Source organism: Trichechus manatus, unplaced genomic scaffold (assembly GCF_000243295.1).
Source record: "Trichechus manatus latirostris isolate Lorelei unplaced genomic scaffold, TriManLat1.0 scaffold00121, whole genome shotgun sequence".
Classification (NCBI taxonomy): Eukaryota; Metazoa; Chordata; class Mammalia; order Sirenia; family Trichechidae; genus Trichechus; species Trichechus manatus.
This window is the reverse complement of record NW_004444057.1, coordinates 8,200,634-8,223,394: the sequence shown is the minus strand read 5'-3', so window position 1 is coordinate 8,223,394 and position 22,761 is coordinate 8,200,634. Positions and strand designations below refer to the sequence as shown.

General features: G+C 34.3%; 1 protein-coding gene across 1 annotated transcript in view; it reads right to left on the bottom strand.

The window, feature by feature from the left end:
* Nucleotides 1-3,368: 3,368 nt before the first annotated feature.
* SLC27A6 (solute carrier family 27 member 6) overlaps nt 3,369-22,761 on the bottom strand; it is a 67,910-nt gene continuing 48,517 nt past the window's right edge. Inside the window, exons 5-10 of the mRNA XM_004384301.2 lie at nt 19,304-19,498; nt 13,701-13,791; nt 10,769-10,964; nt 9,635-9,732; nt 7,849-7,979; nt 3,369-3,557 (exon numbers count right to left, since the gene is read on the bottom strand). Coding sequence (XP_004384358.1) covers nt 3,381-3,557; nt 7,849-7,979; nt 9,635-9,732; nt 10,769-10,964; nt 13,701-13,791; nt 19,304-19,498 — 888 coding nt within the window. The 3' untranslated portion in view covers nt 3,369-3,380. The remainder of the gene's footprint in view (nt 3,558-7,848; nt 7,980-9,634; nt 9,733-10,768; nt 10,965-13,700; nt 13,792-19,303; nt 19,499-22,761) is intronic.

Here is a 22,761-nt window from a genome sequence, read left to right as displayed (position 1 = left end):
AGAAAACTCATTGGGAACTAGGTTAATCTCCTGCCCCCCCCCCAACAGATATACATACATACACATACATGCATACATATTTATGATGTCAGTTTTGTTTAAATCTTTTTCTGAAAATGTTTGCTTATATAGTCAAATTCTATTTCTTTTTTAGAGCTTTGTGCCTGAATTTTTTGGAAGGATTGTAACTTTTAGATATATAAAGTTCTTTTATATTTTCCTTTTGGATTCTGCTTTGTCACAAATTAATACAACTCCTTTTTCTTGTCATTGTGGTTAGCACTTAGCTTAAATATATTTATTGTTCATCTCTTTAGTGTGATTTTCTATTTTGTTAGGTTTAGGTTTACTGTAATACTAATGCAGGTGGATTTTCAATTTTTTTTCTCCCACTTTTAAAAACCATTTTACTTTAATATTTTTAATTTAGTTTTCCGAATGTAAATGTAATATACATATGTTGTGAGAAATACTTCATATAATAATGAAGTAAATGACATAAATAATTTTTATCATCCATTTATTAATTTTTAAATTACTCAGGTAATATAAATATTCTCATAAAAATACTACTGAAGTATATGGAATAAAAATTAAAACCCTATTTTATTTTTCCACCATCGTCTCTATATTCCTCACAACCTGTGGTGGCCCTGGAAGTGCACTGAGGTAACCACTTTGGTTCTTAGGAGTCCTTGGGTGGTGCAAACAGTTAATGTGCTTGGTTACTAACTGAAAGCTCGGAGGTTCCAGTCAACCCAGAGGTACCTTGGAAAAAAGGCCTGGTGATCTACTTCTGAAAAATCAGCCATTGAAAACCGTATGGAGTACAGTATTACTCTGACCAACATGGGGTCACCATGGGTCTGAGTTGACTCCATGAGCAACGGGTAATATATATATTAAATGATTGAATGAATTGAGTTTTTAATGTTTGTATTGTTAGGTGGTCATTTCTTATACGGGGAAACCTGTGAGAGCCGGAACTTGAAGGACTGCCTTGTTTTTCCAAGTCTCCCAAGTTTTCACCTCTGACAGGATGCAGTCTTACCACTTTTCTGTCACTCTCTATAGTAGAGAATATTTGAGTTTCCTTCTCTGATAGGTTTCTGCCTTACACAGGTTCCGGCTTTTACAGGTTTTACTGTACTTTTCCCATTAAAAATTATTTTACCTGTGTATTTTTTTATATTGTATTATTTACATACTATAAATGTGAATGATTTTCCCCTAGTTTTTTTAGCTATTTTCTCCTTGTTTCTAGCTTTATAAAAATCTTAACTTCTAGCATCTTTTGTCTTACAGAAGTTTTTAATTTCACATGATCATATTTTTCAATCTTTTTATGGCTTCTGCAGGTCTGCTGATGGAAATTTTCTGTAAGCAAGGGAACTCATGGCCTCAATTTCCTATAATTAATTACCCTGATTATTGCACAGAGGCCCCACTTGGTCTTTGCATGTGTTTACTCTGCTGTTGGAATTCCTTTTGCCTCTGAAGTAATTTTTATCTGCCTGAGTTTGAGCCTTTTTAAAATTTTTCCCTCCTTCCTACATTGTTTTGATAGTTTGATCCCATCTGCTATTTTCCAGTAATTTCTCACAATTTTTCATGCACTGATGACACTTTCTTGTTTTTCCTTTTTTAAAATGAATTGTTCTCTTTATAACATTTTGTTTTTCATTTCAGTGGATTTCGTCTGGAAGGTAGGGAAGAAGGGTGAGATGTTTATGTTTAGTTCACCATAATTGATCCAATCTCCAAAGTGTTTAAAGAGCTAGATATTGGGAGAAAAATGTTCATCCAGATTTGCAGTACTTAAAGAGTATAAGTTAAACTATATACATATATATACAGATGATTTTTTTAAAATGGGAAAAGAACAACCAAATCATCAATATAAAAATTAAAAGCCAATTTATTCATTTATTTAGAACTTTTTTTTTTATAAAGGAAATTGATCAATTCACATTTAACATTAGGATAACAGATACGTGTGGACTATTTAATTTTTCTATTTAGCATGTTTTCTTGCTTAAATTCATTTCCTGATTTTTGAAAAATTGATTACATTTTCTTTTTTAATTCTAAAGTCTGATCTATTTCTATGCTGTGCTAGTTGTGGTTAAGCTTTACATTTTTAAAATGTTTTAACATTATAACATACATTTTTCAAACAATGATTAAAAATTATCATCTTCAACTTCTATTACAACCCAAACAAGTTATTTACCGTGGAGGAGCTAACAAGGGCAAGGCAAACCTTCCTCTTGGTTTTACAGGGAGCTAGGTCTATGGGCACAGGAGCTTCTTGCTGGGCATTTTTTCACTTCTCAATCCAGTCCCACAATCCCCTCCTACTGAATATAGCTCATTTTATTAAGAGAGTCATTCTTGTGGTTCTGGCTTTAAGGAAGCACTCAAGCCTCGCGCCTCCAGCTTGGGATAAGCAAAGTTGTGCACATTACACTGTCCTTGTAATAACTTTCCCAATCAGCTACTCACAAATCAGTTCAAACTCCTAGCCCCTTCTGTCTCGGATCTTGGTGTTAGTACCAAGGTTCTATTCTAGTATACACTTTCCTTGCATTATTAGTGGGTTCTTTGGGGCACTGGTGGCACAGTGGGTAGGAGCTCGGCTGATAACGAAAAAGTCAGCAGTTTGAATCCACCAGCCACTCCTTGGAAACCCTATGGGAGCAGTTCTACTCTGTCCCATAGAGTTGCTAAGAGTCAGAATTCACTCAATGGTAATAGGTTTGGTTTTTCGGTTTTTATAGCTTGATTGGGTTTTATTGTCAATTTTGTCCTATTTATATATCTTCTAAATATTCCTAAATACTTTAGGCTTACAAGTTCTCCTGCTCTGTGGTTTCATATTTTTATGTTTCTTCCATCATCATTTTAATGAGAGTTTAAGAGAAAGAAGATATGCACTTAGCTTCCTTTGACTGTAAGTTTACAATCAAAAACAACAGAAAAAAACTCAAAACACACAATAATTGATAGTTTGTATTAAATTACAGGATGCATAAAAAATCAAATATTTGAGTTAAATTCAACCATTTATTCAAAACTAGAATCTTTAAATATTATATAAGTACATTTTTAGCATCTAAACTGTTAACCACTTATTTACTTAAAATCTTTAAAATTAAGGCAAATATTTAGGTATGAACTGAATCCCAAAATGGGTAAAAAGAATATTAAAATTTATACCAATTGAAACATATTAAAATTCTTAAAGTTCTTGCAGATTAAGGAAACACAGTACATGTTTAATTAATGTTAGTTCCCGTACCTCATTTCATACTGAAAATGACATACTCTCCTCTCACTGCTTCTAATAAAGCATGTGAAAATCCCATATATACAATATTTTAAAGTTTTATCTCCCCTAATACAACTTGATCATAAAGTTCTTTGGTCAATGGAACATAAGATTTTTTCAAGTTATCCATAAAGTAAAGTGGATCAGAAATTTTCAATGGGTTAAATCCTTCTTCTACTAACCGAAACTTCTGTAGTTTGAAGGTACCTGTTTTTTCCATTTTTTCCTATAAAACAATGACCATGATGAGTAGAATCATTTAATATTATCTATAGCAGTTATAATGTATAAATATTTAAATAATATAGACTATAATATTTAATTATAATATTTTTATATTTAATGAGCATCTCTGTATTTATTAATAATTTCTTTAAACATTAGAAATAAAAATGCCCCCTAAAACATTTAAATCCTCAGCTTGATTTATACTAGGATTACCTGTAAACTTTGTTTAAATAGTAACTCATTCAATATTTAAAAATTGTGAACATAAGTTAATAAACTAATTACAAAACCAAACCAAACCCATTGCTGTTCAGTCGATTCTTACTCTTATTGACACTGTAGGACAGAGTAGAACTGCCCCATAGGGTTTCCAAGGCTTTAAATCTTTACAGAAGCAGACTGCCACATCTTTCTCCCACACAGCAGCTTGTGTGTTCCAACCACTGACCTTTTGGTCAGCAGCCAAGTGCGTTAACCACTGTGCCATCAGGGCTCCTTTGATTACAAGTATGTTTAAAACACATAGGCTTATCTCCAATTCAAAGTCAGTTCAATCCTATGTATAGGGATTGTTCTTAGACACCTAGGAGATAACAGCTATGAAAGACAGCAATTGCTAATACAAGTACACACAAATGTATTCCACAAGGCAGAATACTTTAATAACCAAAGGGGTAGAACAACAACAACAAAAACACCTGTTGCTGTTGAGTAGAGTCAAGTCGATTCCAACTCCTGGCAACCCCATGTGTGCAGCTTTAAGCTGCTCCATAAGGTCTTCAAGGCCGTGACCTTTTGGAAGCAGATCACCAGGCCTTTATTCCAAGGTGCCTCTGGGTAGAGAGTGCTCGAAAACCTCAGTTCCCAAACTATGCACCTGCACCAGTGAACTTCCAGGACCCCTGTGGGATATTTTAAATTTTCAAGGAAGACCCAGCAACATCTGTTGGTCACCACTCACAAACTACTAGCTCACGGTAGTTGACACTTTCCACATTAGTTTGAGATATATCCTTTCAATGACATCGTTCACATCTTTGTGAAGCTGGGTTTTTAGTGATTGCTGTGACAGAAACCAAGTACTACTAAAAGTCAGTGTGGAGCATGAAATTAGCCTGGTTCTGTCCAGTCCAATCTAACTGAAGTTTTGAAAAGTATATATCTCATTATTTAGTAACTGGTTATTTAAAAATGAAATAAAAGTGTTATTTTTTCTTTCCATTTATATACATTATTTTTGTCAAATAGTTATCAATTTGTTACGATATAAATGCTTATTAAGTTGTTTGCACCTAACTAGTGAACAAACAGAACGGTTAGGGATTGGTTTCGGCCCAAGAATGCCGTGAAAAAATTACTGGGGCACTAAAGGTGCCATGAATCTAGAAAGTCTGGGAATCTCTGTCTAAGGAGTTTAAGGGAGGTAGAGAAAATATCTCTTTGTGAGAGTCTGAGGTATGGAAAAGCAACCTTGTTTTAACTGCGATAACATGATTCTGGATTAATTCAAGATTCGACTTCTCTTTGACCCTCTTCCCTGCTTTCTCCACCTCCTCAACACTACCTTCACAGAATTAGATGTGGCTGTGTGGGCACACAGATTCTTTTTCTCTTTTTTAGCAAGTAGAATCTTAGTGTATTTACACAGTTTGGTGTTCTGCTTTTTTTAAACTTAATATTATATCAAGTAGATTTTCCCAGGTCATGCAATTTTCTTTAAAACAGCACATTTTAATGGCTTTATAAATCTCATTTAATTATCATAATTTAATTAACCTTGACCTTAAACTTACACAGAATTTCAAAATACTTACTACTATAAATAACACTTTGAGAAACCCCTCCATATACTGTATAACATTTGTGCATCTTTGAATTCTTTCTAAGGATAAATTTCTGGAAGTAAAATCACTAAGTCAAAATAAATCCAAATTCTAAGAGTCTGATTACATATTACCAAAGTGTTTCTAGAGAAGTTATAACAATTTGTGTTTCTATAGCAGAATAAAAGGGCTAATTTAATTTCATCCCAGCCATATTCAGCATTCTCACATTAAAAAAAAAAAACTCCAAATTTGGTAGGCAGAAGTGTCCTTTGTTTTTTAATCTTTTCTGTCTTTTTATTTGTGCAAAATACATTTCTAGTAAGAGCATCGTTTTAGTAATCTTGCCAGAAGAAACTTTTACCTTTGCATTGCTTATATCATGTGATTTATTTTAATTCATTCATCAAATAAATATCTTTGACTGCTGCTAAGTGTCAGGCATTGTGCTAACTATAGTTAATACTAATATGAACAAAACAGTCATGGTCCATGTTCTTTTTAGGTGCTTAATGATCCTAAAATATTTTCTAAATTTGTACAAGTCTGGTCAAGTCATCTAGAGTAATCCTATGCCAAAATATTTCTTCTGCTTAATAAAAGTGAATTTTAGGTTACCCTAGGGGAAAAATGTTTAATATTATTCAATCAATCAACTTTCTACTCCATCAAAATATATTACTTGTTGGGGAGGGGGAGATAGCTGGGCAGGTGGGAGCTGGGTGTGATTATAAAAGGGCAACATGAAGGATTCCTGTGTTGGAATTGTTTGGTATCTTGACTGTGGTTGTGAGTATGTGAACCTACAAAGACGATAAAAGTATACAGAACTTAACTATACTCACACAGGTGCTCACACACACAAACGAGTACAAGCAAAACTGGAGACATAGGTGGATTGTATCAATGTCAATATCCTGGTTGTGATATTCTACTATAGTTTTGCAAAATGTTACTGTTGGGGGAAATTGGGTAAAGGGTACACAGGATCACTCCGTACTGTTTCTTACAACTGCATGTGAATCTACAATTATCTCAAAAAAAATTCCTATTAAAAAATATTATTTCTTCTTTAATTTACTATTTCAGAGGTTTGCTATAAAAATAATCTGAGACAATATATACAAAAGCGCTTAAAAATAAAAAATTTTATGCAAATGAAATATTTATGACAGTTCAGATAATGTGCCCCATTGACCAGGCAATGATTTGTACATGAAGATTGCTCAGCAAATGCTTTAAAAAGGAATATGAAACCTTCTATTGCTCCTTTAGACATTCTCATGGATTGAATTGTGTCCCCCAAAAATATGTGTATCAATTTGGCTAGGCCATGATACCCAATATTGTGTGATTGTCCAGCATTTTGTCATCTGATGTTATTTTCCTATGTGTTACAAATCCTGCCTCTATGATGTTAATGAGATGGGATAGGCAGCAGTTTTGTTAATGAGGCAGACTCAATCTACAAGATTGGATTGTGTCTTGAGCCAGTCTCTTGAGATATAAAAGAGAGAAGTGAGCAGAGAGATGGGGACCTCATACCACCAAGAAAGCAGCACTAGGAGCAGAGTGTGTCCTTTGGACCTGGAGTCCCTGCTCTAAGAAGCTACTAGTCCAGGGGAAGATCAATAACAAGGACCTTCCTCCAGAGCCGACAGAGAGAAAAAGCCTTTCCCTGGGCCCTGAATTTGGACTTCTAGCCTACTAGACTGTGAGAGAATAAACTGTTTGTTAAAGCCATCCACTTGTAGTATTTCTGTTACAGCAGCACGAGATGACTAAAACAGACATCTAATAGCAATACAACAAATGTATCCAAAAAAAAAAAAGTCCATGTAATTGGTATTGACAGATGATGAGTACTAGCTTTGGGAAATTGTATTTGAGATGCAGGATTAAATAAATGAAAGACTGACTAAATGAGCAAGTAAAGTTAGTTCAGTAGCTGAGTATATTTGTTTTCTAACAGGAGAGAGCCCTCTTCCCTAAACAAATGAACTCAGAATTCCCCAAGGGGAAGCGGTATTGCTTAAAGCCAATTGTGTTTAGATTCTGCACACTCCTAAAGACGCCTTGATCTATGCTTGTGGTGGAACCTAATTTTAGGCACAGTGCATCAAAAGTCATAACACAGTTCATGTAAGATGTGGCTTTGGCTTGCCACCATCACTGAGACCATCATTTTGCTATGAGGTCCTGCCTGAAGAGGAAGAGGGCAGTTTTATAATTAGAGTTCAAAGACATCCTAGCAGTTCATCATGCTGTCTTCTATAATTAATTTTCAAATATGGAATAAATTAGCATCAATTCTACATCCCAGTGCTTCTCGCTATTCATCTTGAAATTTTCCAGTATGAATAAAATGCACACATTATCTAAAGGATATCACATTGTTTTGTAATTAAACTATCGCCTGGTTTCCTGGAGTTAACTTTGATGTGTAAATTCAAACAGTAAAATTACCTGAATTCTTAAAAACCGTGGGCAGGCATAGCCTGGAAGAAGTGTTACTACTTGATCATAAACTTTTTGCAAGTCTAAAGACTTATTTGGTTTTAAAATAATCGAAGCCATTCCTGCTTTTCCTTCATAATCTGGAAAATAAAGTTTAAAACACAGTGAATCTTATGAGTACTAGATGGAGTTTTTTTTTAAGAGTCCTGGTACATACATACTAATTGCCACAAATAGAGACATTAAATCCTGCAGCAACAGCAACGCAATAGTAGCATACATAAATGAGTCTATGTCCTTCCCTGAGCGTGTTACATAAAACCAAAATCAAACCCACTGCCGTTGAGTCGATCCCGACGCATGGTAGCCCCATGTGTCACAAAGTAGAACTGCTGCTAGGATTTTCTTGGCTATAAATCTTTATGGAAGCAGATTGCCAGGCCTTTCTTCCACAGCACTGCTGTGTGGGTTCAAACTGCCAGTCTTTAGTTTAGTGGTCGAGCACAAATCCTTTGAGCCACCCAGGGACCTAGCATATTATATACTCCCTAGAAATTTAGGAATGAAGAATGCTAAAGTTGCTTTTAAATTGCCTGTACTACAGAAATGAAATAGATGTAATAGAAAACATCATAAATGACCAATAATTTGTATCCAACCACCACTAATGAAAAATATTAAGACACTTATTTAAAGGTAGATATATATATTCTAGCAAAGGAGCCCTCGTGGCACAATGGTTAAGTGCTTGGCTGCTAAGTAAAAGGACAGGGGTTTGAACCCACGAGCTGTTCCACAGGAGAAAGATATGGTAGTCTGCTTCCATAAAGATTATAGCCTTGGAAACCCTATGGGGCAGTTCAACTCTGTCCTATAAGGTCACTACGAGTTGGAGTCGACTCGACAACAACAGGGTTTTCTGTTTGTTGTTGTTGTTGTTGTTTTTTTTAATATTCCAGCATAAATGTCAATTTAAAGTATCAATTTAAAAAAGCATATTTTTAAGTTAAGAGACTGGCAACTGGTCTTTCCACAACTAATTTCACAAGATTATTTACTGCTTATCCTGCTACCAAGGGCTTTTTCCAATGGATCAGAATCTCATGTACTGTTTTTTAACACCCAGTGACTGTCTAGTCTATTAAATAAACATCCCCTTTCTCCACCCTCCTATCCACACACTCCCACCCTCAGTGTCCTCTGCACCTCAAGCATTAGCTGGGAAATATTGTCATTTGTATAAAAAGACAGTGAGGGGGAAGAGCTGTCCTGTGACTTCAGAACGGTCACTCTTTTGTTCCATTTTCACCATCATAAGAAAATCCTCACATGCATATTTATAAAGATAAATGAGGCAAAACAGATTTAACAATAATCTTAACAAGGAACCCAACTGTGAAATTTCTTGAAACAAAGACCCAGCTTAAGTACAAGTCAGTGCTATTAGACATTTAAACTACTACGTGTGCGTGTTTAGTGGTATGTATAAACACTAGTCATAAAGAACAATAGACTATTGAAAAGGTGTGTAACTATTTTCAAGCAATGAGTCACAGACCAGAGTTTTCAAGTTCTGCTTAAAAGAACACACAGACATTACAATTCCATTTGTACCTTTCTCCTAACGTGACCCGTGGTGTGTCAGCCTTGTCCACGGTATTCCTTGCCGAGACAAAGACTAAGATACTTATTTATTTTAATATTAAAATGTTGAATCAGTAAGATAGTTGCACAACTAAAGAAGAATGTTATATTATACTTGAATATCCTTTCAAAACCTGAAATCTCTTCATACCTGGTACAGCCACACCATATACGCCTGTTTCCTGTATGAAATCCAACATTCCAATAATATCAGCAACCTCTGTGGTTGCAACATTTTCTCCTTTCCATCTAAATAAAAGCAAACTCCAGTCAGTGAACTGTATCTGAAGAAGCAGGCCACCAGCTTTACTTTTAGTGCCTTGCATTTGGCTCTGTGCAAGCACCTAGGGACCAGACACAATGCCAGTTTCCAAAGTGAAAGGCGCTTTGTTGGTAATTCAACAAAATCAGTATCTGTTTTTCTTTTAATTAAAATTACTTTATCCATGTTTAGCTGGTACAAATTGCTTACGATAAAATGCCTTTTATAATATTCCATAAAAAATAAAAAAAATGATAAATCCTCCTTTATTTTGTAATGTAGTAACTTTATAAGTGCAAAGCATTCCCTATCTCTAGGGACAGGGATATAAAAAATTAAAAGAAAAACTATAGTTGTGTTTCAGTATACTGACCCCTTCTAATGGCTAAGTGTTAATCAGTTTGGCTCCTTTAGTGCATAAGAATGAATATTTTACTTTAATTGGAATAATTTTACATCAAGTGAGCCTGCTTATAACATGGCAACAAGAAAGCAAGGAAGTAGGAAGTATAATTCATTCATTCAAACATTTGTTGAATTCCTACTGTATGCCCTTCACTGTTCTATAGTGCTTTGCTAATAAAGCAAAATAATTTAGTAGACATAAAGTAATCTTAAGAAGTTAAAAAAGGAAAAATAAGAAATGGAAATTTTGCTATTTCAATTTTTTTGTCATTAGGTCAAGAATTAGACCATATTCAACCAAATTGATTTTTCTGCTTTAAGCCTACCATTTAGCACTTTATGTCTGCCAACCTGTTATATATTTTATAAAAGTAGCTCACGGATTTGGACCAAAATGTTTCCCTAAAATGATTACAAAAATTGACATAAAATTTAATTTATGGTTCAATCTAGAAACAGATGGCCAATGAGTTTTGAAATGGGGGAGAGTGTGTAAATAAAATGGCTCTGACTGCCTTCTAAAGGTTAAAGAGCATGTGGTCTATAACATTTCCACAGAGACTTACTCAGAGTGCAGTTCACAATCACAGAATAAGCAGTGCATCTGGTATTTCATACCTGAAAGTGTCCCCAGTACGGTCCCAAAAGTAAAGGAAATCATGATCTTGCACCATTAAGTCTCCTGTGTTAAAGTAAACATCTCCCTTCTTAAAAACATCATAAAGCAATTTCTTTTCTGTGTACTTCTTATTCCCAGTATAACCAAAGAAGGGATTCTTTGCATTCACTAGAGCAATCAGAAGTCCAGGTTCTCCTGCAAGAGACAGAGAAGGGCATTTTTCAGCCGTCTGATTAAGGCTGCTACATTACACAAGCATGTAACTAAATTATATCTGGCCAATAAAACCAATGTTGCTCATCTTACTTTCATTTGAGCTTATTTTTATTACATTGGACATCACTTACCTTGGGTACCTACTTCTAGTACATCCCTTCACAGCTTGCCACAACCACAGATTACTTTCTAAACCAAAAGGGAACTGAATATAAAGGAAAGATGTATTAAATTTCTTTTACATCCTGGGTGGATAAAGCACTAGCTATTTTTGTTTCTGGATTGTATAGATACTAACACTGTTAGTAAGACAACTATATAAAGAACAACGGTAACAGTAATTTTAATAAAATGATGGTAGTTGCTGTATTTATTGGGCACTTACTGTGTGTCAAGCACCATGAGCCCTTTGCAACTGTTTTCCTGTTTATTCTTCACAGAAAACCTTTGATATTTGTAATTCCTCTTTCACAGGGAAGTAACTAGGGTGAAGTAAGTTGCCCAAACCAAAGAGATAGAGGAGGAATGGATCTAGAACTCAAATTCAAGACTATGATTTTGTAACAAGGTTTCTGTATAATACTATCTCTGATCCAATTAGAATGTTGTTAAAATTTAAGAAAATGTTTTATTCCTGTGGGAATATTATTCTCGGAATTCTCAACTTTGAAAACATCTCCTATGCACCGAAACTTATTAGTTTTACTTATACGTAGACACATCTTCTGAAATAATTTTCCAATCAAATGCATCCAAATTAATACAGATTTTGCCCAGCAATCCGCAAAGGTAAAATCTGCCTTGCAGGAATTGCTGCCCCTGAAATTGTCAAAGCCATTGTTTATTTGCTTTGCTTGTTGTAAAGAGATGCAGTATCCATGTGGTGGGTTAGACAAGGTTGGGTTCCAGCAAACCATAAGGCAATTTGTGTCATTTTAACACTCTATTCAACTCCCATTGCTCCCACTCCTCCTGGCGTTCTGGCTTCCAAGGGCACACATGCTACTAGTCAAAACAAGCCTGCTCTGCTACAGCAGAGGCCCCTATCATTGTTCACATCACTGTCATCACTATCATTATCATCATAATAATCACTACCATGGTTATATTTATTGAGCACTCCCTAGGTACTAGGTAGTATTTTGAGAGCTTTACATATGTCAGGTCTAATCCTCACGACAAACCTGTAAGGTAGGCAGTGATATTGTCTACATCTTACAAGTGACAAAACTGAGGCATAAAAGTAATTTGCCCAGTATCATATGGATATCGAGTGTCGGAGGTGGAGTTTTCCCAGGTCCATCTGACTGCAAAGCCTCTCTCTCCATTGCATTTTCTGTTGGTCTACATTCCCTACATTTTAAATTTTTCCAAGCCTCTTATATATTCTTTAAAATTTAGGTTTTTTTGTTTTTCTTCTTCAATACACGTGGGATAGCTGCTTCCTGACAGATTAATTTTGCAAATGCTTAAATAGTTCACAGTGCATTCATATCTATCCAGTCTAAGCATCATGTATGTTATAAAGACACACCTTAATGGAAAAAAAAAAAAATACTGTGTAGCTCGTCATGAGAATTCCAAATAGCAAAGTGGATATTTTCAAGAAACCCTGAGGTTACATAAGCATCGTTCTGGGATTGGACTTCCAATTATCAGATATTATTGTAATTGTAATAAATAAAACACCATAGAAAAGTATTTAAATAAAGTTATTTGCATTCTCTTCAGGAATTGCTGTTCACTTGAACATTGTCTATAAATTTGAGTTAGGGATGCATGTTTGATAAATGTCCTTAGACTTGAAATTCAGACAATGTGGAGATTTATTTTTTAATAGGTAAGGCTTATATATTTTTTCAGTCTGTCGGCTACCAGAAAATAAAAACTGGTTGGAAAATCTTATATCCACATTTGAAGTAAAAGATTTAGGAGATCATCTTTGAAATATAGTTTAAACATATTGCAAGGCAGAAAAAAGTAACTTTGATCTTAGCCTGAATCTTCAAATGATTCCTAGTCCGCATCTCTACATTTTACTTTCTAGCTTGATTATAAACAGAAGGAAGTTAATTGGAGCACTTTCTTTCATTAACATTTCTAACCTAAAATTATAAGAAGGTCTCCCTTGATGGGGTAGGGGGAGTGAGAAGAGAAGGGGAGAAGGGAACAGGCCATGTTCCAGGCCCTCCTGCAGTGCTTTGCATATGTTATCTCATTTAATTGTCAATAATAACCTCACGAAATAAATATTGTCATCTCTATTTTGTATGTGAAGAAAAGAAGACCTAGGTAGGTTGAGTAATCTGCCAAAAGTTGCACAGTTTAGGCGTGTCAGAGTCCAGATTTAGACTCAAGTCTGCCTGACTTTCCACTATACCTAGAATAACTAGAATGATATTGTCATTTATTTTTACATTATATTTTGTTGATAGAGGACATTAGACATATGCTACTATTACAAAACTAGAATTGGTATATTAAGACAAATATGAGCCAAATAGTAATCACTTACAAATTTTAATAATTTATCATCTGAGTGATCCAATTGGAGCTCTTAAAATCCAATAATTAAACAATTTTCCCTGCACTGAAATTCCAAGTAAGTCAAATGACACAGTAAAAATAACCATCATTTTTTCTAGATTCAGTTGTAATTAAATAGATATTCAGAAACTTTGCTTGAAGGAACATCTTCAAATACAAGAATCTTACCTTTTTTCACACTACTGCACCACCCCTGTTCATTTCTCATAGGTTCATCTTTCTGAAAATCATATTTTATCAAGTCAAAAGCAAAAAAAAGCTGTAAAAACAAAATCAAACAAACAAAAATGAATAGTTACTGTGCAAGGACATCTACTGGTAGTAGATTTTGTGTGGCCAATTAAAATAAATAATTAGAATGTGGATTTAATAAGTAACTTTTGCTGATAAAAATTACATAAGTATATGAAAATAATAATTGAAGGTATTAGTAAACAGCACTCATTTACTGGCATTTATTTTCATTTATTTTATGTTGCACTTTACCTTACCAAAACACTAATAATTTTAATGATGAATGAATGATATCAAAGCACAGAAGCAATTCATGTATTTAATTGCATACTTCAGGAGCTATAAGCTACTAGACCACTTTCATGCCATCTCCTTTCTGCAGTCATTCAAAATATCCCCTGGAATGGAAAGTTTTAATATAACTAAATTGTAACTATGTGAATTCAAGAGCTTTGTTGTTTATTCTTTCCTGGCAGTCCCCAGAAAAAATGACCAGATGCCTAAAAAGTATTTGGTAACTTGACACTTACTTTGACCTTTTCCTCTGGGCCTTTCACCTTAATGCCCTTAAATTAACACTTAGTGTTTCTGTAAACCATCGATGTGAGATGGCAAATTTGCTGGAACATCCTCATCATATTGGGAAGCAAGCCCCATCTCCCCTTGTCCCCCAACATTCTCAACTTCCCTGCCCCTGTAATGTCATTCAGATTCATAGATCCGCTAATTCTTACCCTGGGAGAGAACTGCAGGTTGGTTCAGTATGACGTCATTTTATATATAAGAAAACTGAGGTTTTACAGATCAATTAAATATGTAATCATACTAAATTAGAAAGTAGTAAACTAACAGGCGAGCAATAAAATGAAGTGAGAAAAATGATTTTAAAAAAAGGACAAATCGAATAAATGAAAAAGGACAGTTAGAATATAGACAACAGGAGAGAGAGAAAGGTGCTTCTGAGTTTAATCTCAGTATAATTAGGATGTAATTAGAATCATAATTAATTATTTGAATTAAAAATATGACTGAGAGCAACTAGTATCAATTGAGCACTTACTGTATGCCAGAGTGTAGGAGTATAAGAACAATATTTTAATTTAATCATCAAAACACCCTATATGATAGGAATTACTATTGTCCTATTTTAAAATGAGGGCAATGAAAGAAACAGCAAAACAAAATATATTGTTATTCTGTACATAAAGATGCTTTATTAATATGCAAGCTTGCATCTCATTGATCTTTGTCTATGATTAGGATAACAGGATATTGGCCACTTGCCCAAAGGCTGGGACAAAGACATTCCAGAAGTCCTGCAACTGCATTTATCATCTTGGCCAAACAAGAACAGAGTCCTGTTCATTATCATTCTTTTCTCTATTGTTTTAACATGCTTTATTTGCTGGAAAATCTGCCAGCAACTGATGATATCAGCTCTAATGTTATTTCTTTTCGGTCAATTTGAAGCCATGTGTGTGGGTGAGAGTCTTTCCATACCAAATCTCCATTCAGTGTGTCTGTTATCGGATATAGTAGACTTGATGATTAGAAACTGGGTAAAATTATTATTTGCCTGTACGTTTTATTGTATTTGTGTGATTCCTTAAGCATATCTATCTTGTTCTCTAACCATGTCTATAGTCCCTTTTATTCTTAAGTCCTTTAATGTACTGTTCATTCATCTCTGTAATATTTTCTTTTTTTTTTTTCCTTTGAGCAGGGCGTGCTTACTTTTTAACTGCTTTTGTTGATTTATATCTTCCTTGAATCTTCCTCCTCTTTGATCTCTTATTTTTAAAAAGAATGTTGTAATCTTTTGAGCCTATGGGAAATTGTTTTTCTAAACATTTCCTGGGCATTTTGGAATACTTCCTATTTTCATATATATTCATATTTTTTTCAGTTGTCTTTCATTTAAATTCAATTTCTTACTTTTTTCAAGTTTTATTGCCTTTATGGGTTTCATTTTTGTTCTTTTCCTGTTGTGGGTTGAATCGTGTGCCCCAGAAAGATGTGTTGATGTTCTAACCCCCAGTACCTGTGAATGTGACCTTATTTGGAAATAGGCTCTTTGCAGATGTAATAAAGTTAAGATGAGGTCATACTGGCTTAGGGTAGGCCCTAATGCAATGTGACTGATGTACTTATAAGATACACAAACGGGGAATGCCATGGGAAAACAGAGGCAGAAGTTTGAGTGATGCATTGACAAGGCGAGGAACCACTAGAAGCTAGGAGAGAAGCATGGAACAGATTCTCCCTCAGAGCCTCCACTAGGGACTAATCCTGCTGATGCCTTGATTTTGAATTTCTAGCCTCCAGAAATGTGAGCAAATAAATGTCTGTTGTTTTAAGTTACCCAGTCTGTGGTAATTTGTTATGCCAGCCCTGGGAAATGAATACACTTCCGAATTATTATCCCCAGATGAAATACCATAAAAAAGGAGAAAGCAGTCCGTAATGTTTACTTGGGTTTGCCTCTCAAATACACTGTCACTGGATTTTCTATATTGTTTGCCTTGGGGGCACATATGGGGTACCTGTCCCTTTAGTTTTATGCATTTAAATAGTAAGTGTAGCACACAGGAAGGACCTTTAAGTCACAGGAACTCTATTTCTGCCTTATCTTTCTCCTTCATTTGTGACATTCTCTATTGGTTTGGAGGCTGATTGCCCTCAGAGAGTAAGTGGAAGCCGCCATCAGGTGTATATATTTTTGAGAGAAACACTTATCAAATCTCCCCATCTACTTATGAAACAAAGTTCTTGGTCCAAATTTTTTGACTGCCTACTATGTAACAAAACAACAGGACAATGAAATGATAACACAGAGGCTAGAGTCCATATGGCATTAGGAACAATTTTTTTTTTTTCATTTCCAAACTTAAAAAAAAGATGAGTTGACCAGTCAGAAGTTTTCCAACTAAACTGGAAACAATTATGACATCTTGCATTATTAACAGTTACCACAGTCTGACAGGGAACTGAAAATGTTAGAAAATCATAATGGAAGTCAAGACAGTAATATAAAATACAAATCTTCATTATACTCCTGTTGGATGATTACTTTGGAATGACTCAGCTTCAGTAAGGGGGCTTAATATGAATACCAAATTTGTAATGGAACTAGTGTGATGAACTGAGAAAATTAGCTGCAAGGGATGTAAAACTCAGTAATGTCACCACTTAAATCCCCAAATACTTTTGCTCAGACAAAATGCAGATGCATTTCTGGGATGTTCACTCAGAATCCCAAAAGAATGTATTATAAAAACGGTTTGCATCTTCTTTTGGTTCATAACATTAGATCAACCTACACCAGATTTGAATCGTAAGTAGCCTGACTAAGAAGGTTAGCAGCTGCAGCATGGAAAACCTATGTATGTCAATTACTTCTAGCTACTGAAAAAAAAAATTACCATAGACTAGACGACAAATACTTCTTTTTCATTGCTTCCAGGTGTTCTTTGAGATAAGTCAGTTTACTAGACAGAAAACTTATTCTATAAAACTAAAGAAGCTGGGAATGCAAGTAATTCAGATGCACCAAGATTTGCCCTGTGGAATTTTTAGATATTTTCAAGAGCAGTTCTACAAATGGAAATTATTAATTATCTCCTTGGGCAGTGTGCTCTGGAAACCTCAATAGCAATGTGATAGGATCATTCTACTCTCAGGGCTCATGTGAGTGAGGCCATTGAGAAAGCATAGCTGAAGAGAGACATTATTGACCAAAGAAGACTTTCTTTATACATGTATGTCTATGGCTGGCACCGGCCTGACAACTCTATCCTTGCACTATTCATGTCAGGGCTAAGAGTAATAAAGTGAGTTGAGAAGTTTTTTCCTCCTTTCCTACTCTCTGGAAGAGTTTGTCAGATTGGAATTATTTGCTCTTTGAATATTTGGCAAATTTATTGAGGAAGCTGTTTGGAACCAAGGGAAAATTTTTGAGTATTAATTCATTTTAGTGTGATAAAATAATTCTTGAGTCAGATAAGATAATCTTTAGTGTGATAAGATAAACCTTGAATCAGTTTGGGTAAGTTGTATTTTTCTAGGAATTTGTCCAATTCATCTAAACTTACATATTTATTGATATGAAGCAATTCAACATATTCTCTGATTACTGTCTTAATGTCTAAAGCATCTGCAGCAATGTCTCCTTTTCCATTTATAATATTAATTATTGTGCCTTCTCTCTCCCTATCAATCAATCGATATTACTTTTTACTTAAAAATTATATTTATCTTTTTGGACACTTCTTACTAAATGCTTCTTTTCAATTTTATTAATTTCTTCTCCTTATGATTCTCTTCCTTTTATTTTCTTTAAGCTTATTTTAGTGTTTTTTAAAAATTAGCTTGTAGAGATGGATGTTTAGCGCACTAATTTTCAGTTGTTCTTAGCTGAATCCACAAGTTCTGAACTGTAGTATTTTCATTATGATTCAGTTCAAAACATTTTCAAATTTCTATTATGATTTTTCCTTGATTGTGGAAATTTAGAACTGTTAATTTGGAAATACATAGGAGATTATCTAGCTTTCTTTTTCTCACTTATTTCTAGCTTAATTGAACTGTTGTCAGAAAGCAATTCATATGTATTCAATCCTTTGACATTTTTTAGAATTCCTTAAGTGGTCTAGTAAATTTTTGAAATGTTGCATACGTGCTTGAAAAGAAAGCGTATTCTTTAGTTGTTCGATGCATTGTCTTATATATGGCCATTACATCAGGTAGTTTTCTTATTCTATTATGAAAATATTCTATATTATTAAGATATTTTTTCTGCTAGTTCCATCAAATACTAAAAGAGCTGTGGTCACTATGAGTCAGAATCGACTCGACAGCAACAGGTTATTATGACTTGGATCTATTTCCCCTTGAGGTTTTATTAATTTTGCTTTATAAATTTTGAGATTATTTTTATTTCACCATTTTTTTGAAAAATGTTTTCGTTGAGTATAAATTCTAATTTGACAGTTATTTTCTCCAAGCAGGTTAAAGAAACACTGCCCATTGTCTTTTATCTTCCATGTTTGCTACTGAAAAAATCAGCTATCAGTCTTTTACTCCTATAAAATAGATTTCTTTGGCTACTTTTAAGGTTTTAGTGGCATCTTGATATAGTTGAAAAAAAAGTTAGAAGCCTATATATAATACTGAGTAGTATAAAAAGTGAAAGATAAGTAGAAACAGTGGATTGAAAATATTCAAGGAAAATGGAAAGAGTCAAATTAACATACGTCAGGGCCTATGCTTGTTTATACATGATGTCATTACATTTTGAAGCTGAATTTAAGAATTAAGTGTTATTATCCCTATCTTATAGAGGGAAGACACAGGAGATGGTTGACATTTTCATTACCTATACCCCTACAGTTCATCTAGAGGCAACCACCTTATGTATAGTGGTTCTCAACTTAAAAAAAAAAAAAAGTGATAATTTTACCATAGTTTAAAGCAGAAGGTCTGTAAGAGGGTTAGCAGACCTCAATGTATTTCTTTTGTAAAGAAAATACTGTACTTACTTTGTAAAAAAAATTTGTTCTCCCAACTGATCCAGTCTTCCCAGTGTGGTTCATGAAACAAATGTTTCCTTCAGTTGCTGCATAAAGTTCACACATCTTAATATCTCCAAATCTGTCTAAAAATTCTCTCCATACGTCACTCCGTACACCATTTCCAATTGCCAGACGCACTTGATGATTCTTTTCTCCTTCTTGCTGTTAGAAGAAGAGATTTTACTTATAATTGGTTAAGTTCAGTTCCTGATACTTATTATTATTATTATTACTATTTAAATGGGAAATAGCCTAGAAGTAAGTTGCATATGTGTAATAACTGAAAGTTTAAAAAAAAATCAAGTAAGTTTGTTGCAGAACTAGGTTTAATAACTAATATAAATAAGCCTGGACCAGAGTAATATAATGTTTATTTTTATATTCCCATATCTGGGAAAAGGTCTTCCTGAATTCCAGATTACTGAAGGTTTTTTTTTGGGAGGGTGGGGGGTGGGGGGATAAGATCTGGCTCTGAAGACATCATATTTTAGGAAAAAGCAATACTTTAAAAAGATTATAAAGGAGACTTGGTTTTGTATTCCCAGCTCTATCATTTATTATCTATATAACTTTGAAAAGATGTTGAACCCCACTTTGATTCTCCATTTATTTATCTGTAAAAGAAGATAATAATACCTATCTCACTTATATACGGCTATATAGAATTAATATTCAGTGATTAGCATATTACCAAAAACCAAACCCGTTGCCATGGAGTCAATTCCAACTCATAGCGACCCTATAGAACAGAGTAGAACTAGCCCATAGGGTTTACAAAGAGCAGCTGCTGGCTATTCAAATGAATAGCAGACCTTTTTTTGGTTAGCAGCCAAGCTCTTAACCACTACGCCATCATAGGGCTCCGCGATTAGCATAGAGTAAACAATAAATGGAGGCCATGTAATCAGCAGAGTATTTAGTTTTCAAATATCATGACAACTATGTGTACTATTTTAGAACGTGCATTACTACCACATTTTTACTTGTAATTTATATTTTGGAGTTAAAATTAAAACGACCAAAAACCAAACCAGTTGCTGTCTAGTCGATTCCAACTCATGGTAACCTCATGTGTGTCAGAGGAGAACAGTGCTCCACAGGATTTTCAATGGCTGATTTTTTGGAAGTAGATCACTAGGCCTTTCTTCCAAGGTGCCTCTGGTGGACTCAAACCACCAACTTTTTGGTTAGCAGTGAGAGTGTTTATTATGCACCACTCAGGGACTCCAAAGGAAAATATTACTATATTTTATTTTATATTCAATAAACACTCTGCTAATTAACCTGAATTACACTTTGCCCCAAAATCAGAGTAAAAATACATTATCAGTGTACCTGTACCCTGTACCCATTGCTGTCAAGTCGATTCCGACTCATAGTGACCTTACAGGACAGAGTAGAACTGCCCTATAGGGTTTCCAAGGAGCGGCTGGTCATGATAAATCCATGATTCTTTATGATCCATCCTTATACTCATCAAGATTAATACAAAAAAAACAAGTAATACTAATAAAACAAGAAAATAGAGAAATCGATGGCCCTGACACTTACAATTAAAGATGTAATTTACATAAGATAAACACCACTAAAATGGTTTTAAAGAAAACATCATTTGAATCTATGAACCTCAAGAACAAAGAGAATGGGAATGAAAGGTAATTTTGCAAACTGATAAGTAGAATAGATAAGAGGTATTTGACTGAGTAGAGAAGGCTGAAATCTAAGCCTGCAGGAGGGGAGCCAACAGGCATCCCCAAAAGTGTCAAGATTTTGAAGCACCAAAAAAAAAAAAAAAAAAAATTGTGGAAGACAGAAGACTTGACTAGAAGTGTAAGAAGCAGTTGTACCCTAAATTTTCTAATATAGACAATGCAGCTGGAAGTCTGCCCCTGCTATACATTGACCAAAGACTGGAGACTTACTCTCTGGGGAAATCCAACCAGACAGACACCAATGTGGGTTGAGAAAGCCACTGAAAACAGGAAAGTTAAATGGAAGTTTGCATACTAAATGGTGAGATCACTAAACTCTTCTGCTGCTCGAACCTCAGAACTCTGACACCCAGACTTAATCTAAGCAGGAGACAGTTGAGTTATTATCAGGGAAACTGATCATTGTAAAAGAGAAGACTGCAGTTATTGTCATTTGGAAGTACTTCAGTAAAATGTCTGAGTCCCCACCTAATCATCCTTAAATATGGCCCATTTGTTGACAAATTCCAACCATGTGCAATCAGATTTTTAGTGTCTCATTCTGAAATATAATTAAAGCACAGATAGGAAAAAAGTATAAAAATTCATAAAAGACAGTAAAAAAAGTACAGCACACAATGAAAATATCTAAAATACGTATGAGTAGAACCCTAGTGAAGAGTAAACAGAAGGAAGTAATATCTGAAGAGATTTTAACTGGGAATTTCCCAAAAGTGGTGGAAAAACATTAAACAATGGATTCAATATCTAAAAACTTCAAGCAGAATAACTGTCAGGAAAACACACTTGAACATTTTCTGGTAAAATCTCTAAAAATGAAAAACAAAATACAAAAATGAGAGGGAGAAGTTTAAAAGCATCCGGAGAGAAATAGATACATTGTTTTCAATGATGCCACATGAATATTTATACAGGCAGTCCCCAGGTTAGGAACGAGATCTGTTCCTGTGTCTTTAAGAATTTGTAGGTAAGTTGGAACAGGTGCATATGGCTGTTATTTAGCTTTACTAAAAGGAAAAGCTCGAAGCCTTTTCAATGATTTAAAAGCTACACGTGCAGCAAGTGAAGGTGATTGTGATGAAGAATTTGTTGTGTGTAGAGGTTGGTTCAGTCATTTCAAAGTGGGGACAAATTTACATACCATTAAAGGGCAAGTACAAGTTGTCAGTCAGATATTCCTAACCCAGGGACTTAGTGTATCTGACTTTTCAATGGTAACTAAAAAACCCAAAAGAAAACGGAGTAATATCTTTAAGCTATTAAAAGAAAATAACTGTCAACCTAGCATTCTATACTCAATGAAAACATTACTCAAAACTAAAGGCAAAATTGTTTTCAGACAAATAAAAGCTAAAAATTTTGTTTTTAGTACAACTGTACTAAATGAAAGACTAAAGGGAGTTCTTCACACACATGCCAAAAAACAATCCCATATAGAAGCAAAAAACAAAAGGCAGGGGAAATGAAGAGCATGAAAAAAAGGTAAATATATTAAAATATATTGACATGTGTGAATGAATATTGACTTTTTTAAATAATACAATGCTTTAAGATTTAAAATACATGGAATTACAACAGATAATAATAGCATAAAAGTTTAAAGGTAGGTAAATGAAATTTAAGTGTTTTACAGTCTTTGCATTGTCAAAGACGTGGAAAATGTACCATTTTAAGACAGAATGTAATCAGTCAAGAATGAATATGTAGTTCACT